Below are 15,719 nucleotides of genomic sequence, written 5' to 3'. Positions count from 1 at the left end.
AAGTTCGGCAGAAAACAGAGGAATTTACTGCACAGGTCCAGCAAGTTGCCTGCCAGTCGTCCCTTTCGTTGCCCAGGACTGCCTAGGGGCGGGCCAGCCCAGGGCGGCGGCGACAGCGTGTGATGGAGTGGGCTCGCCTCGCGGCCGCACGCAGCGCCTCCCAGGCGCGCGGGGGCGCTGTGAGTCTCTGCGGGTCGTGGCGACGCTCTTTCTCCGCCTCCTTATTGGTGGGACAGAGGCTCTCGGGACGGCGGCGGGAAGATGGCGACCCTCCGGGACAGGCTGGGTGCCGGGGAGGCGGAGGGGAGCGCGAGCAGCCCGGGCAGCTCGGGAGTGGAGGTGGTGCTTTCCTCCGACCCCGCCACCCCCGCCCCGCGGTGCCCTCACGGTGGGTCCGCGTCTGGGCTCAGCCCGGCTGCCGGGCGCCCGGGCGCGCGTTAGCCTGAGCTTCCCCCGGGTTTCCATCCACCGTTCTCCCGCGCCGTGTGTGATGCCTCGCAAACACCCCTTCTCGGGAAGTGGTGGTTTTCAACTTAAGAGGCCGTTATAACAAGTCCCGCCGTTGTGGTTTGGGCTCCACGGCTGTTCTCTCTCTATTTTCAGGAAATAGGCAGAGGCGAGGCAAAGGGGATGCGTGCTGTCGAGTAATTCCCATCACCAAGTACTTGGGGGTTTCATTTGTTGATTTACTACTTTTTCAGTTAAAAAAAAAAAAAAAGGTTAGAAAAGGGAATGATAGCGAGTGAATTCTTGCGAAGAGGGGGTGTGCCCTGCTCTCAAAGCCCAGATTTCCCCTGAAAAGGTCCCTGAGGGGCGGGAGGCCACGTGCTCGGTTCCTTGGACGCCCTCCTTGCTCTAGAGCAGTGGTTCTCAACCTTGGCTGCACATTAGAATCACCTGGGGATCTTTTTAAAATCCTGATTTCTGGGCCTCATCCTCCGGAAATTCTGTTTCTTTGTTACTAATGTTGTGGCCCCGCCCCATAACAAAGAAACAGGATTTCCGGAGGATGAGGCCCAGAAGTCAGGATTTTAAAACGATTCCCAGGTGATTCTAATGTGCCCCCAAGGTTGAGAACCACTGCTCTAATGTCAGGGCCCAGGCCATACGCCACGTAGACAGCAGCTCTGCTGACAGTGGCATTTTATTCCTGGAGAGACCGGTTTTCAAAAAACGATTTCCTGAGTAAATTGTTAAAGTAGTGGATTTAATGATGAGAAATCCGTGCATAAACTGAAAACAAGTGTAGTGAAGGGCGGTGACAACCGGGAACTTGACGCACGTGACTGTTGTTTGACATGTTTCTTTTTCCTGTTCTGGAACTAGGTCCCACGCTGTTGTTTGTAAAGGTGAGCCAAGGGAAGGAAGACACGCGGAGGTTTTATGCCTGCTCAGCCTGTCGAGATAGAAAAGATTGTAATTTTTTTCAATGGGAAGATGAAAAGGTACATTAACTTTGTGGATGTCTATATTTTTAATTTTTGATGTATGTGAGATCTTTGAGAACGAATGAGGTAAATCCTTAAAGAGTTGAAGATACCGTGTGGTTTGTAAGACAGGTTCATACCCTGAACTTACTTGGCTCACTGATGTCTGAAACGACTGTCTCAAAGACTTAGTTCCCATTAAGACCGTCTGGGGTGTTGGTGTTGGGTTTGCAAATATAGATTTCTCCCCTGAAGAGTTTAGGTCACGATCATTCCAAACAGTGTTTGAGAAAAACACCCCTTTTCAACATTTGCACTGTACATCCTTTATACATCTACTGGATGACAGATGAAGGCACTTGGAGAAATAGTTATGAGCTGGGTGTCCTCTTGGACTCAGCTCCAATTAAAGTTTTGGAAAGTGTTGAGTAGAATATTTTGAGCTTTGGTAGATTTCTTAGAAAACAGTCTTGTACACGACTCTTCTGCAGACCTGCTAAGATCACCACATGAGCGTTAATCACTGTGCTCTACTGCTTCACACTACTCTAGAATTTTTCCAGTTTAATGTTTTGGTGTGCTGTGGTCCCTCCTCCCTCCCCCCTAAAATGAATGCTTGTTTACAACTTTGAGCTCCTTGAATTTCTGGCTTCTTGATGTCAGAATGTGATCCCACTTTCTCCAGCATGGTAGCAAGTTTGATGGCACATTAAGTGGATTTTGTACTCTCAGTTGTCAGGTGCTAGACTTGCTGCCCGAGAAGCTCATAACCGAAGATGCCAGCCTCCTCTCTCCCGAATGCAGTGTGTGCAAAGGTACTGCTGTGCTGTCGTTTTATTGTCCTGTTTGTTTGTTTTTTACCTGTGCCTTTAAGTTTAATTAATTCTATTGTGGTAAATATATATACATAACATAAAATTTGCCAATTCAGTAGCGTTACGTACATTCATAATGTTGTGCAACCATCACCACTATTTCTAAAACCTTTTCATCGCCCCAAATAGAAACTTTGTCACCGTTAAGTAGTAACTCCATTCTACCTGCCCCCAATCTCTGGTCACCTCTAATCTATTTGTCTCCATGAATTTGACTATTCTAGGTTCCTCAAATGAATGATATCATCAGTATTTGTCCTTTATGTCTGGCTTATTTCACCTAGCATAATGTTGTCAAGGCTTATTCATGTTGTAGCATGTGTTAGAATTTCATCCTTTTTATAGCTGAACTAGTGGCCTGGTGCACAAATTTGTGCACATTGAAAGGAAATTAATTAGAATAAATATTTTAATATCACTATTCGCCCTTTCTCTATAATAGAAGTGTCAACCAAATGCACGATCGACAATGACAGATTGAAACACATGCGTGCGATTGGCACCAGGGAGAGCTTTATATGTATCGTGCATGTGTGAGTCAACTTAGCATAAACTTCCTTAATTAGAACTACTTTCTGATTTAGCTAAACTTTTTCCAGCCCAGTGAAGCACCCCAACTTCTCTTTCAGTATATTGTTAGCAACACAGCAGTAACTATTAACACGAAGCACATTATTATTGTAGATCACGCAGGGAGAACAAAAAATATTTAAATGCAGTGGTGTTTGACTATATTCTGCACAGTGAGAAAACCTGAAGTCATTTTCAAGGTCCACCATTTCTTCTTTTCAGTTGGGTCAGGTTTCTAAGCTTGCTAAATCTTCTCTAAGCTTTCTAAATCTCCATTTTCCAGCTAACTAAAAGAAAATAGGATTCTACCAAGTTTCCTATCTACCTACTCCAGGACTTCTGTGAGGATCAAATGAGATGAGGCATGGGAAAATGCTTCACAGACATTTGGTTAAAGTGTAAAATGTTTGCACCTGGCTATAAAGAAAGTTGTGTACCTGGGCTGAAGAAACTGTAAGGAGGCTAGTCTCTAGGGAGAGGAAGCCAGGCGTTGCTATGTGACGTCATTACCTGGCGCCCACAGTGACTGTTTCTGGGCTGGGCTGGGCTGTGGGCTGCATTTTGTACCATGGGGTCTTGGCAGCATCGGCTGTGATTTGGTGGGCTGTCTCTGGGGTTGTGGCAGGGCCTGTGTCCCACTTGGGAGAAGCCGTGTGTTGCTTTGTGGGCGCCAGGTCTGTGGTGCTGTTTCTCTAAATGGCTAGTGCACGTCAGGGCAGCTCCTGCATTGAGCACCTGCCCCTTGGTGATCAGTTCAAGTCATAGTGACTGATCAGACAGACACAGCATATTAGCCTTTTATATATATAGTATTTTATTGTATGTATATACCACACTTTATTTATTCACCTATCAATGGACACTTGGGTGTTTCCACATTTTGGCTATTTTTAATAGTGCTTTGGTGCACGGTGGTGTATAAATATCTGTTTGAATCCCTGTTTTCAGGTCTTTGGCATATATACTTAGGAGTGGAACTACTGGATTGTAAGCTTATACTATGTTTAGTTTTTGGAGGAACTGCCAAACTGTTTCCCATTTGACACTCCCACCAGCAATATGTGAAGGTTCCAATTTCTCCACGTCCTTGTCAGCACTTATTTTCTGTTTTGTTTTGTCTTTTATCATAGCCATCCCAGCAAATGTGAAGTGGTGTGTCATTTTGGTGTTAATTTTTTGTTTTCCTATACTCCTAATGTGGGTCATCTTTTCATATGTTTTTTGGGGGCTATTTGCTTATCTTCCTTAGAAAAAATGTCTATTCAATTCTTTTGTCAGTATTTAAAATGGTTTTCTTTTGGTTGTTGAGTCACAGGAGTTCTTTATATGCTTATACATTCACTCTTATTAGGTGATATGTGAATATTTTTTTCCATTCTTTAGATTGTCTTTTTAGTTTCTTGATGATGTCCTTTGATACACAAGAGTTTTTAACTTTGACAAAGTCCAGCTCATCAAATTTTTCTTTTGTTGCTTGTGTTTTTGGTAGCAAAGCTAAGAATTCATTGCTAAATACAAAACCATGAAGATTTCCTGTAATGTTTCTGTTTTGAAATATTAAATGAACCATTTTTTTTGAAGCTGTAAACACCTGTTTTTAAATATCTCCACTGTTAAAATGTTTTATTGGGTGAACTGGAATTGAGCCATAGATTTAATTCTTTGGCAAACCTGAGAAAAGAGTTTCTCCCTCTCCTATGTGCTCTCTGTGCTGGGAGAAGCTCCTAAGAATTCCCTGTTCCGAGCTGCTGATGACAAGTAGGTTTTCACTCTAATGGCTACTCCTTCAGGTTATCTGGGCTGCTGTTTTGAAGGCTTCTGGGGTCTTATCCAGGCTAAATGGAAAGGATTACTGGGATCTATTAAAAATGTCTTCCTAAGCTTCTAAGTAGATTTCAAAGTCCTTTGATGGAGGAGTCTTTTTTAAAGATAAATGGATTGCCTCTTAACCAAAGTACTTAATCAGTGATGTCTACTTAATTTATAAGAATTCAATCAATAACAAAAAATGTTGAGAAGAGAAGTGATATAAAGTGAGCACTACTGTGAGCTAGGCACTAAGCTAGGTGTTTTACATGAGATATTTTTAATCCTGCTGAGTTAGTTTACTTAGATGAGAAATTGAGGTTTAGAGAAGTTAGTAACTTCAAGTTCATACTACTAGAATGGCTGTATTTTTGTTTTATTTTATTATTTTTTAAATATGTTTCTTCATTGGTTTTTAGATAGAGAGGAAAAGAGAGAGAGATAGAAACATCGATGAGAGGAACCTCATCGATCCACTACCTCCTGTACTCACCCCCACTGGGAATCGAGCGCACAACCTGGGCAAGTGCCCTGACCTGGAATCAAACCTGCAACCTCCTGGTTCCTGGGTTGATGCTCAACCGTTGAGTTACACTGGCTGGGCTAGAACGGCTGTATTTTTAAATATAAAAGCAGATAGTAATTAATATGTGATGTGTAGTGTTTTAATTTAAGGAGATATAAGAAATAAAACATGAGGAGTTAGAGATATATCATAATGAGATAAAATAGAATAAGAGGCAGAAAGTAGGAAAACATCACCCATGGTTTCTCCCTCTGCACCCATCACCTTGGTCGATTGGTTACATTTCCTCCACGCCTTTTTTCCTCTGCCAAGGTTTGTTTTACAAGGTTGTAGTCATAATGTATACATAGTTTTATATTCTGCCTTATCACTTACTTTTATCTGATAAGCATGTTGCTCATGTTATCCCATAAGGACATTGGTGATTCAATTAAACTATAAGAAAATCTAGGTGTTCTTGTTTCCTTGCTTTGTTTCTTGAGATTGTAATTGCTTTCTAATTTAACTTTATGCAACTCATTTATGTTATCTGATTAAGTAACAACTGTATTTGAAAGTAGTAAAATGCATTTAAACATTATACCTATTCTGTAAAGCAAACTTTTTATCTGTTATTGTAGAGTAACAGTAGCTTTCCATTGACTGATTTATTTTTGGAATTGCTAGCAAGCATTGAAGGTTGCTACCAAGATAAATTGACCTTGTTACTTGATTTTGATTATGGAACTGGAGGTGCTACACAGACTCCTAGGCTCTACAGAATAGGACTTGATATTCGTTTTCCTAATCTCACTCTGAGCCGTCCTTTGTATTTCATGTGCTCAGGTGACAGATTTACATTTTGTGCCCGAGATTTGACTTTCCTTATAGGTTTTAGCTGCCTCTTACGCGTTGAAATGTGCTATTCTATTATGTAGTACGTTGGCACCTTTATTGTGACCTATGAAGTCTCAGGGAAGATATATTTTAATGCTAGCATCAGTATTAATTTATGTGCATTCAGATCGTTTTATTTAGTTGATATTTTATTTGGTTATGTTTTTTTCAAAGCTCATTTAAACTCAGATTTTCAAGATCTGCTATTAGGGAAATGCCATAAACATTATTTGTCTACTTCAGGAAAGGCAAATGGAACATCACATGGAGATCAATAAAAATGACATTTCAAAATGTTAGCCTGCAATTTTTGAATCATGTTGAGCCTGTGGCAGAATGAATTTTTCCCCCCCCTGGGGTATGTGTAGTAAGTATAAATAAGGAAAGAGTGCTGAGTGATGCTTAACTCTTCATGGTTTCATGTTCTTGCTACCAAGCTGTTAAAAAACCTTGTGCCTGACTGATGGTTGCCAGAGGGGAGGGGAGTTGGGCCATTGGGTGAAAAAGATGAAGGGATTAAGAAGTACAGATTGGGCACTAGCTGGCTTGGCTCAGTGCTGAAGGATGGTGGGTTCGATTCCTGGTCAAGGGCATGTACCTGGAAAAAACAAAGTACAGTCAAACCTCAATCCTCTGTTTGCACAGTAGCAGCGTTCCTGGAAAACTCAAGTACATAAAATTCCAAAGAGGCTTGGTGTTTACACAAAAGTAAAATGAGGCCTCGACCTGCACCATCCAGTTCAGTGGCCAGAAGCCACTGGCCATTTGCAGTGTGGTACTCTGGATGTTGTAGACTGGACTAACAATTAACAAAATATAAGTAATCGCATTAATGATATTTATATTGATTATATGTTGAAATAATATTTTGGATATACCGGGTTAAATAAAACACATTACCCAAAGGAAAATAAAATGGGCATGTACCTGGGTTGCAGGTTCAATCCCTGGCTATGTCAGTTGTAATTCATCATCATGTTATCTCTGTGTTTTTTAAAAATATATTTTTATTGATTTCAGAGAGGAAGGAAGAGGGAGAGAGAGATAGAAACATCAATGATGAGAAAGAATCATCGATCGGCTGCCTCCTGCATGGCCCCTATTAGGGATCAAGCTCGCAACCTGGGCATATGCCCTGACCAGGAATTAAACTTGTGACCACTTGGTTCATGGGTTGATGCTCAACCACTGAGCCACACCAACTAGGCCAGTTTTTATTTTTTAAGTAAATGTCTTTTATTAATAATAAATATTTTAAATCAAATTTTATATGTGGCTATTATATGATTCCATTTATATGAGATGTACAGAATGGACAAGTCTATAAAGATAGTACATTAGTGGTTTTAGAGGCCAGGGGTAGCAGGAATTGTGGAGTGACTACTGATAGGTATGGACGGGATTTCTTTTTGAGGTGATAAAAAAATGTTCTGGAATTATATTGTGATGGTTGCACAACTTCATGAATGTTCTAAACATCACTGAATCGTACACTTTAAAAGGGTGATTGTGTGGTTTGTGAATTTAATTTCAGTAAAGAAATCAGTGACAATAGAATCAAGTAGTTCTGTGAGGTTGTACAAAGAGCAATACGCTTGTCTCCACCCATGCATTTCCCCCACCCCAGAAGCAGCTACTCAGCTCTTCTGGCTAATGCTTCTAGAAGGCACATTCCTGTCTGTAGAATACAGAGCATGCTTGCCTTGTACTTCTTGATTTATCAGTGTTTGGAATTATCTGTTTATTTCATGTGGAAGATGAGGATTTATCTTTCCCTCCTCTCTCTGCCCTCTCCCCTCCAACCCCGCCCTCTTGCCCCCCCACTATAATGTATATCTTTTCACACCTTAGTCTTACATGGTTATACCATGAATTTGGTTAGATTCAAAATTTAGTATTTGTATTATTATAACCATATAAATGCTGCTCATAGCTAAACCATGAAATCATAATAAGTTCTTTTCCACACAGTTTTTTGTTTTCCTTGGAGTTCATACAGTCTTGGATTTTTTGTTGTAGCTGCTGTTAGTTATTTATGTGCTCATCGCTGATTCAGCTGCAGACTCTCTGCTGGTTGTCTGAACCTTTCAGAACATTCACATGTAGCACAATCATTGGTTTCATCTTAGAGAAACCTGTTCGAGGGCTTGCACAAATGCTCCAGTCTGGAAGCTGTCCTTTCTACCTGCCACGCAGCTGTCCAGCAGGCTTTTCGGTAGGGACCCAGGTTATGGACTATATAACTTGAATTCTTCCAAGTCCAGAATCAAACATTCATTCACGATAAAGATTCTCAGAAAACTAGGAATAGATGGAAGTTTCCATAACTTGATAAAGGGCATCTAAGAAAAACTTATAACTAATACCATACTGACAAAAGATTGAATGCATTCCTCCTAAGACTGGGACATGGCAAGGATGTCAACTTTTACCATTTCTATTTAACATTGATGGGGGATTCTAGACAATTTAATAAGTCTAGATTCAGGAATAGAATTTGAAAATACGAAAATTACAGGAGAGAAAAAGACCACATTTATATGACATTTATTACAGTATATTATAATTGCTCTATTTTATTATAGTTATTGTTGTTAATCTCTTACTCTGTCTAATTTGGAAATTAAACTTTATCATACATATGTATATTTAGGAAAAAAACATAATATATGTAGGGTTTGATGCATCCACTGGGACGGTCTTGGAACGCATCCCCCATGGAGGATGGGAGACTACTGCAAGCTGGGCAGTTGTACCACTTACTCATTTGTTTCCTTCTGTTATTCACTGGGCTGCCAGTTGTCCAATATATTGAAACTGTGGTTTCATGTATTTTGTCTGTTTAAAACATTTTTTGAAGGTCAGAATAGTAAATCCGGTTTCTGTTACTGTATCGTGGCTCGATGTGGGCGACTTTGACACAACATTTATTTATTTATTTATTTTTATTTTTTAATATATTTTATTGATTTTTTACAGAGAGGAAGGGAGAGGGATAGAGAGTTAGAAACATCGATGAGAGAGATGCATCGATCAGCTGCCTCCTGCACACCCCCTACTGGGGATGTGCCTGCAAGCAAGGTACATGCCCTTGACCGCAATCGAACCTGGGACTCTTCAGTCCCCAGGCTGATACTCTACCCAGTGAGCCAAACCGACCAGGGCTGACACAACATTTAATAATGAAAGGTAACATAGTGAATTCACTGCTTCCGTGGCTGCAATGTACTGGTCTTTCCACTTGCACTTCATGTCTTAGGGGCCCTGTTCTCTACTGACATTCTTTCTTTGAATTACTATAAAAGTTTCTTCTAATATGGTTGTCCTTTTTCTTTCTAGTCATGGATAAAGCTGTCACAGGAACGGTTATCATAGAAATAGAAACATTTAAATTACTGGCATGATAAGCTTATTTCTTGCTGTAGCCATTCAGAATATGTATTTGTCACTGCCTTGGGTGCTTTGAAGTGAAACTGCTTAGAAATAAAAAGTTTTAAACCCACTTTGATTTTAAATTATGTTCAGTTTTTCCAGTGCAGTTCCAGAGTTTAGTTCAATTGAAACCATATGACTTCTCTCAAACTAGAAGAATCCTTTAGTGCACTATTTGACATGCTTAGATTTGGACATTTCTGACCTCTATGAGCCTCGATAAGCTTATTTATTTTTCTTTTGTTTTCTTACTCTGATTTCATAGCTGCTGTAGCATATACATAGTCAGCAGTTTTTTCTCTCTCTTTATTCATCCCAAATCAAAAGAAAAGAAAAAAAGGCCAGGGTGGTGACTTTGAAATCAGATATACGAATGGCTTAAAAGATTGGATTCTATCTTTCAAATGGGATTCTAATATATATTTTTTAAAGCTTCAAATATCAGCTTGCTGTTTTGGGGATGAGTTTCTCAGAACTGCCTCCATCAGTATTGCTAAGAACAGAGGAACTTTGTAGGAATATTTTTTCTTTAAGGAGGCAATTCTTCTTGCTAAATATGCCATAAGAGCTTGAAGAATGATCTTAATTTCTCATTTTAAAATGACTGTCATACTGAGCCAGACTATTTAACATTTCAAAGTTAGAGCACATGGATTTGTCAATAAATTTAAACGTGATAGTAGTCTCCATTACTACTAAGTTGTTTGAGTAGTATATTATGTTCACATTTTAAATGGATATTGATCTTCATTCAGTGACCGAATTGGAGCATCTCAATTCTTATGAAATTGCTGATTCTCTTCCACTTTGTAGGCATGCAGCTGCAGCTAGACATAAATTCTAGCCAACATTCCACAGATTTTTCTTACCTTTGCTTCTTTATGCAGTAGTCTTTAGGAAATAATACTTTTGCATACTAAAAATAGCAAAAATAAATTGTCTATAAAACAACAAACTTACAATACATTCCTTGTGTTGTGTTGTGTTTTGAAGGTATTTGAAGTTCATTGAGTTGCCGTTGTCTCAGAGGAAGTTTTGTCAAAGATGTCAGCAGTTGCTCCTGCCAGATGACTGGGAGAAGCATCGTGAGCACCAGGTCATGGGTGATATTTCTGTCATCCAGTTAAAAAGGCCCAGTCAGCTCCTTTCTCCGTTGGAAAACAAGAAGACAAACGCGCAGTATTTGTTTGCTGATAGGAGCTGTCAGTTCTTGATAGACCTACTTTCTACCCTTGGGTTCAGAAGAGTGCTGTGTGTTGGAACACCAAGGTAGGTTATGTGGTTTTTTAAAAAACTTCCTGGCACCGTTATTTAAACTATAAGAAAAGAATTCTCAAGTTCCAGGATAGAGCATAAAGTTTTAAATATACAAAGAAATATATAGCATGGTCCCTCTAAAGGAGTTTGTAATCTGTAATCCACTTGGGAGAAATCTTTATAGATTTCTGATATATGATAGGAGATTCTTTCTGATTTGGTTCTTAAATTCTGTTTATAATTTTAGACTTTTATGTTTCAGAGAAGTTCTGACTTTTAAAATATATTTGTAAAATTGGAACTTTGATTACATCTGCCACATTCTTTCTCTTCAGTGAACAATTAGAAATATCAGGAGAATATTGATTTTTTTGTTTATTTGTTTATTATCTATGGCCTTTGTAACTTCATATTAAATTTGCTTTCACTAATTGTTTTAGGTTGCATGAGCTGATCAGGTTGAAAGCATCAGGTGACAAGAAGCCTAACATTAAAAGCCTGTTATTGGATATTGATTTTCGGTAGGTTTACAAAGTATAATATTTATTCTCATTCATTGTCTCCTGCTTTTAATTGTTTTTCCTCTCTTTAATTATTTATTACCTGTTCTAATTCTAGTTAACATTTAGAAGTAGTAATTGGTGATAAGGCACTTTTTCAGTCATATAAACTCCATATGTAATCTTCCATATTTCAAACAGAGGCTGTGAATTTCTCTTGTTTTTTTTTCTTTTTCCCACTTTACCCTCTCCTGCCTCCCCGCGCCTCTCCCCTTTCCTTCTGGTAAAGGAATTTCTCCTTTTGCTAGTGTGCTTCCTAAATTCTGTCCATGAATGTGCCTCGTTGTCTTTGGCTTATAATTTAGTGATAAATTCCTACTGAGTGAAATTTCTTCTCATATACTTGTTTTCAAAGATAATTCTGAGCTTCCTCCAGGACTTTGTTTCATCATGCTGTTTTAAGTGTGATAAGGCATTTATTTAATATTTTTACCAGATGATGTGCATGTTGTCATCTTTCACTGGACGTAGCCTAAATGAAGGGCATGCTACCTGGGGGATAGACAGACCCCAAGGCCAACGATTAGCAAATAGAGGGCTTCAGAGTCAAATGGTTACTGATAGGTTGGGGCAAATGGATTTGAGACTGGGGATCATGCCTGCAACCCAGGCATGTGCCCTGACTAGGAATCTACTGGGGACCTCTTGGTTCATGGGTTGATGCTCAATCACTGAGCCACACTGGCCGGGTTCCATTTAAAATTTTTAAAACGTAGAATAATAACTTAAAGCCTTTTTTCCCCTACTTGCTGTATTTTAGGCATATTTTTAAAAAATTGAAATATATTTCACATACATTTTTACTATTATTCACAAGGTTGTACAATCATCACCATTGTTTAATTCCAGAATATTTCCATCACCTTTGAAACAAACACTTTCCTATAAGCAGTCTCTCTTCATTTCCCCGTTCCCTAACCCTTGGCCATCACTAGTCTACTTTCTGTCTCTTTTTGAGATTTCATATACATGGAATCATATAATATGTGACCTCTAGTGTCTGGCTTCTTTCACTTAGCATAATGTTTTCAAGGTTCATCCATGTTGTAGCATGATCAGTACTTCCTTCCTCTTTATGGCTGAATAATACTGTATTATATAGACATACCAGATTTTGTTTATCCATTCATCAGCTGATGGACATTTGGGTTGCTTTCACTTTTCAGTTTTATGAATAATGCTGCTATGAACACTTGTGGACATTTTCTTATATGAATATATCTTCATATCTCTTGGTTATTGTATTAATTTACTAGGGCTGCCATTACAGAATACAGTAGGTTGGGTGGTTTAAACAACAGAAACTTATTTTCTCATAGTTTTAGAGGCTGGAAGTCCAAGATCAAGTGTCATTGGGTTTGGTTTCTTCTGAGGCCTCTCTTCTTATCTTGCAGATGGCCGCCTTCTCACTGTCCTCACAATGGTCTTTCCTCTGTGTGTGTGTATTTCTTCTTCTAGTAAGGACACCAGTCATAATCATTGAGGCCCACACTAAGGACCTCATTTTAACTTAATCATTTCTTTTTCTTTTTTTTTCTTTTAATTAAATCTTTATTGTTCAGATTATTACATTTGTTCCTCTTCCCCCCCCCCCCCATAACTCCCCTCCTCCCAGTTCCCGCCCCACCCTCCGCTCTCACTCCCCACCCACTGTCCTCATCCATAGGTGCACAATTTTTGTCCAGTCTCTTCCCGCATCTCCCACACCCCTTTCCCCCCCAAGAATAGTCAGTCCATTCCCTTTCTATGTCCCTGATTCTATTATAATCACCAATTCATTCTGTTCATCAGATTATTTATTCACTTGATTCTTAGATTCACTTGTTGATAGATGCATATTTGTTCATAATTTGTATCTTTACCTTTTTCTTCCTCTTCCTCTTCTTAAAGGATACCTTTCAGCATTTCATATAATCCTGGTTTGGTGGTGATGAACTCCTTTAGCTTTTCCTTATCTGTGAAGCTCTTTATCTGACCTTCAATTCTGAATGATAACTTTGCTGGATAAAGTAATCTTGGTTGTAGGTTCTTGGTATTCATCACTTTGAATATTTCTTGCCACTCCCTTCTGGCCTGCAAAGTTTCTGTTGAGAAATCAGCTGACAGTCGTATGGGTATTCCCTTGTAGGTAACTGAGTTTCTTTCTCTTGCTGTTTTTAAGATTCTCTCTTTATCTTTTGCTCTTGGCATTTTAATTATGATGTGTCTTGGTGTGGTCCTCTTTGGATTCCTTTTGTTTGGGGTTCTCCGCGCTTCTTGGACCTGTAAGTCCATTTCTTTCACCAGGTGGGGGAAGTTTTCTGTCATTATTTCTTCAAATAGGTTTTCAATATCTTGGTCTCTCTCATCTTCTGGCACCCCTATGATTCTGATGTTGGTACGCTTGAAACTGTCCCAGAGGCTCCTTACACTATCCTTGCATTTTTGGATTCTTTTTTCATTTTGCTTTTCCGGTTGGGTGTTTTTTGCTTCCTCGCATTTCAAATCATTGACTTGATTCTTGCGCTCCTCTGGTCTGCTGTCGGGAGTCTGTATAATATTCGTTATTTCAGTCCGTGTATGCTGAATTTCTAGGTGGTTCCCCAATATAAGATCGAGGGTCTCATTAGTTTTCTTGTAGATCTCATTAAGTTTATCGGCGGCTTCTAAACAGTTCTTGAGAGACCTTAAAAGTGTGGTTCTGAACTCTATATCTTCCATTGATAATTTTGTCCTGTTTCTTTGTCTCCACATTTTGTTATGCTTCCTTGGTGCACCCCCTAGTGGTCTTTGTGCACAGTCTTACAGTTAAACCTTGATTGTTGTAGCTAATACCAGGGAGGGTTTGACCTCCAGGCCAAGTGGCTATGAGAATCAGCTGTGTCTGCAGTGAGAGAACTTCTGTCCTCTAGGGAGGTGCTAATCTAGCCTTTGCCTGAGGCTATCCGGCAAATGCCTCTGTGCAGGGCTTGGGCGGGGCGGGTCGCACAGGATCAATAGGGTGGGCCTGAGAGAGCAGTTATGGCGGCTCTCAGCCCTGTCCCCAGGGGCTCTGCCTCTCTGAGTCCCAGCAACGGCTGCAAACCTCGGAGAGAAAGCTGCACTCGCTCTGACCGAAGCCAGACAGTCCCGCTTCTCCCATTTGAGTCTGGGTCCCTAAAGACTCGCCTGTATCTGGAGCTCAGAGTCTGCGACTCCCTCCCGATTGAAAACGCCAACCGCGCACTCCGCACCTCAGAATTTGACTTCAGCACTGCGCCTCCTCTGAGTGTCCGTATGCGTTTCTCTTTCCTCCTAGTTGTAGGACTTCCACTCAGCCAGTGTTTCTGTGGTTCTGGGTGATGTCCCTTCCGTTTTTTGGTTTCACTTTTGAAGTAGTTGTTCAAAGCAGCAAACTCCGGCGTTAACCTATGCCGCCATCTTGGTTCTCCCGGATGTTCACTTTCTATCTTAACTTAATCATTTCTTTAAAGGGCCTGCCTCCAAATATAGATACAAATTGAAGTATTGGGGTTAGGGCTTTAACATAGGTATTTGTGGGGACACAGTTGAGGCCATATCTACCTAGGCGTAGAATTGCTCCGTCATATGATAACTCTGTATTTAACTTATTGAGGAATTGCCAAACTGCCAAAACACAGGTAACTACATTTTGTTGATGGTTAGTGATGTTGAGCATCTTTTCATGTGCTTATGGACTAGTTGTTTTTCTATTTGGAGAAATGTCTATTCAATCCTTTGCCTATTTTTTAAAAAATATATTTTTATTGATTTCAGAGAGGAAGGAAGAGGGAGAGAGAGATAGAAACATCCATGATGAGTGAGAATCATGGATCAGCTGCCTCCTGCAAGTCCCCCACTGGGGCTTGAGCCCAAAACCTGGGCATGTGCCCTTGACTGGAATCGAGCCTGGTACCTTTCAGTTTGCAGGCCGAGGCTCTGTCCACTGAGCCAAACTGGCTAGGGCCCTTTGCTCATTTTTAATTGGTTGTCTTTTTATTGTTGAATTGAAAAAGTTCTTAATATATTCTGGATACTAGACTCTTATCAGATATATGATTTGCAAATAATTTTTACTATTCTGTGGGTTATCTTTTTACTTTTTTTTTTATTGATTGAAGTATTACATATGTGTCCTTATCCTCCCATTGCCTACCCTCCACCCTGTCTTTTTACTTTTGATGAAGTCCAGTTATTATCTTTTTTCTTTGATTGCTTATGTTTTAGATATCATATCTAAGACACTATTGACTAATACAAGATCATGAATATTTATACCTGTTTTCTTCTTAGAGCTTTTTATTTTAGTTCTTATATTTATTTTGAGTTAAATCTTCTATATGGAGTGAGGTAGGGATCCAACTTCATTCTCTTTGCATAGTTGCCTTGGCACCATTTGTTGAAATGATTA

General features: G+C 39.8%; 1 protein-coding gene across 1 annotated transcript in view; it reads left to right on the top strand.

Annotated features, from left to right (window-relative positions):
* Positions 1 to 246: 246 nt before the first annotated feature.
* ZCCHC4 (zinc finger CCHC-type containing 4) overlaps positions 247 to 15,719 on the top strand; it is a 47,783-nt gene continuing 32,310 nt past the window's right edge. The window contains exons 1-5 of the mRNA XM_081099333.1: positions 247 to 388; positions 1,327 to 1,445; positions 2,160 to 2,242; positions 10,506 to 10,781; positions 11,210 to 11,290. Of these exons, the coding sequence (XP_080955459.1) occupies positions 262 to 388; positions 1,327 to 1,445; positions 2,160 to 2,242; positions 10,506 to 10,781; positions 11,210 to 11,290 (686 nt within the window). The 5' untranslated portion in view covers positions 247 to 261. The remainder of the gene's footprint in view (positions 389 to 1,326; positions 1,446 to 2,159; positions 2,243 to 10,505; positions 10,782 to 11,209; positions 11,291 to 15,719) is intronic.

The sequence above is a fragment of the Myotis nattereri genome (genome assembly GCF_964212035.1).
Source record: "Myotis nattereri genome assembly, chromosome: 1".
In the NCBI taxonomy this organism is placed as follows: Eukaryota; Metazoa; Chordata; class Mammalia; order Chiroptera; family Vespertilionidae; genus Myotis; species Myotis nattereri.
Note: the sequence above shows the minus strand (reverse complement) of the source record. Positions and strands in the feature narration are given on the sequence as shown.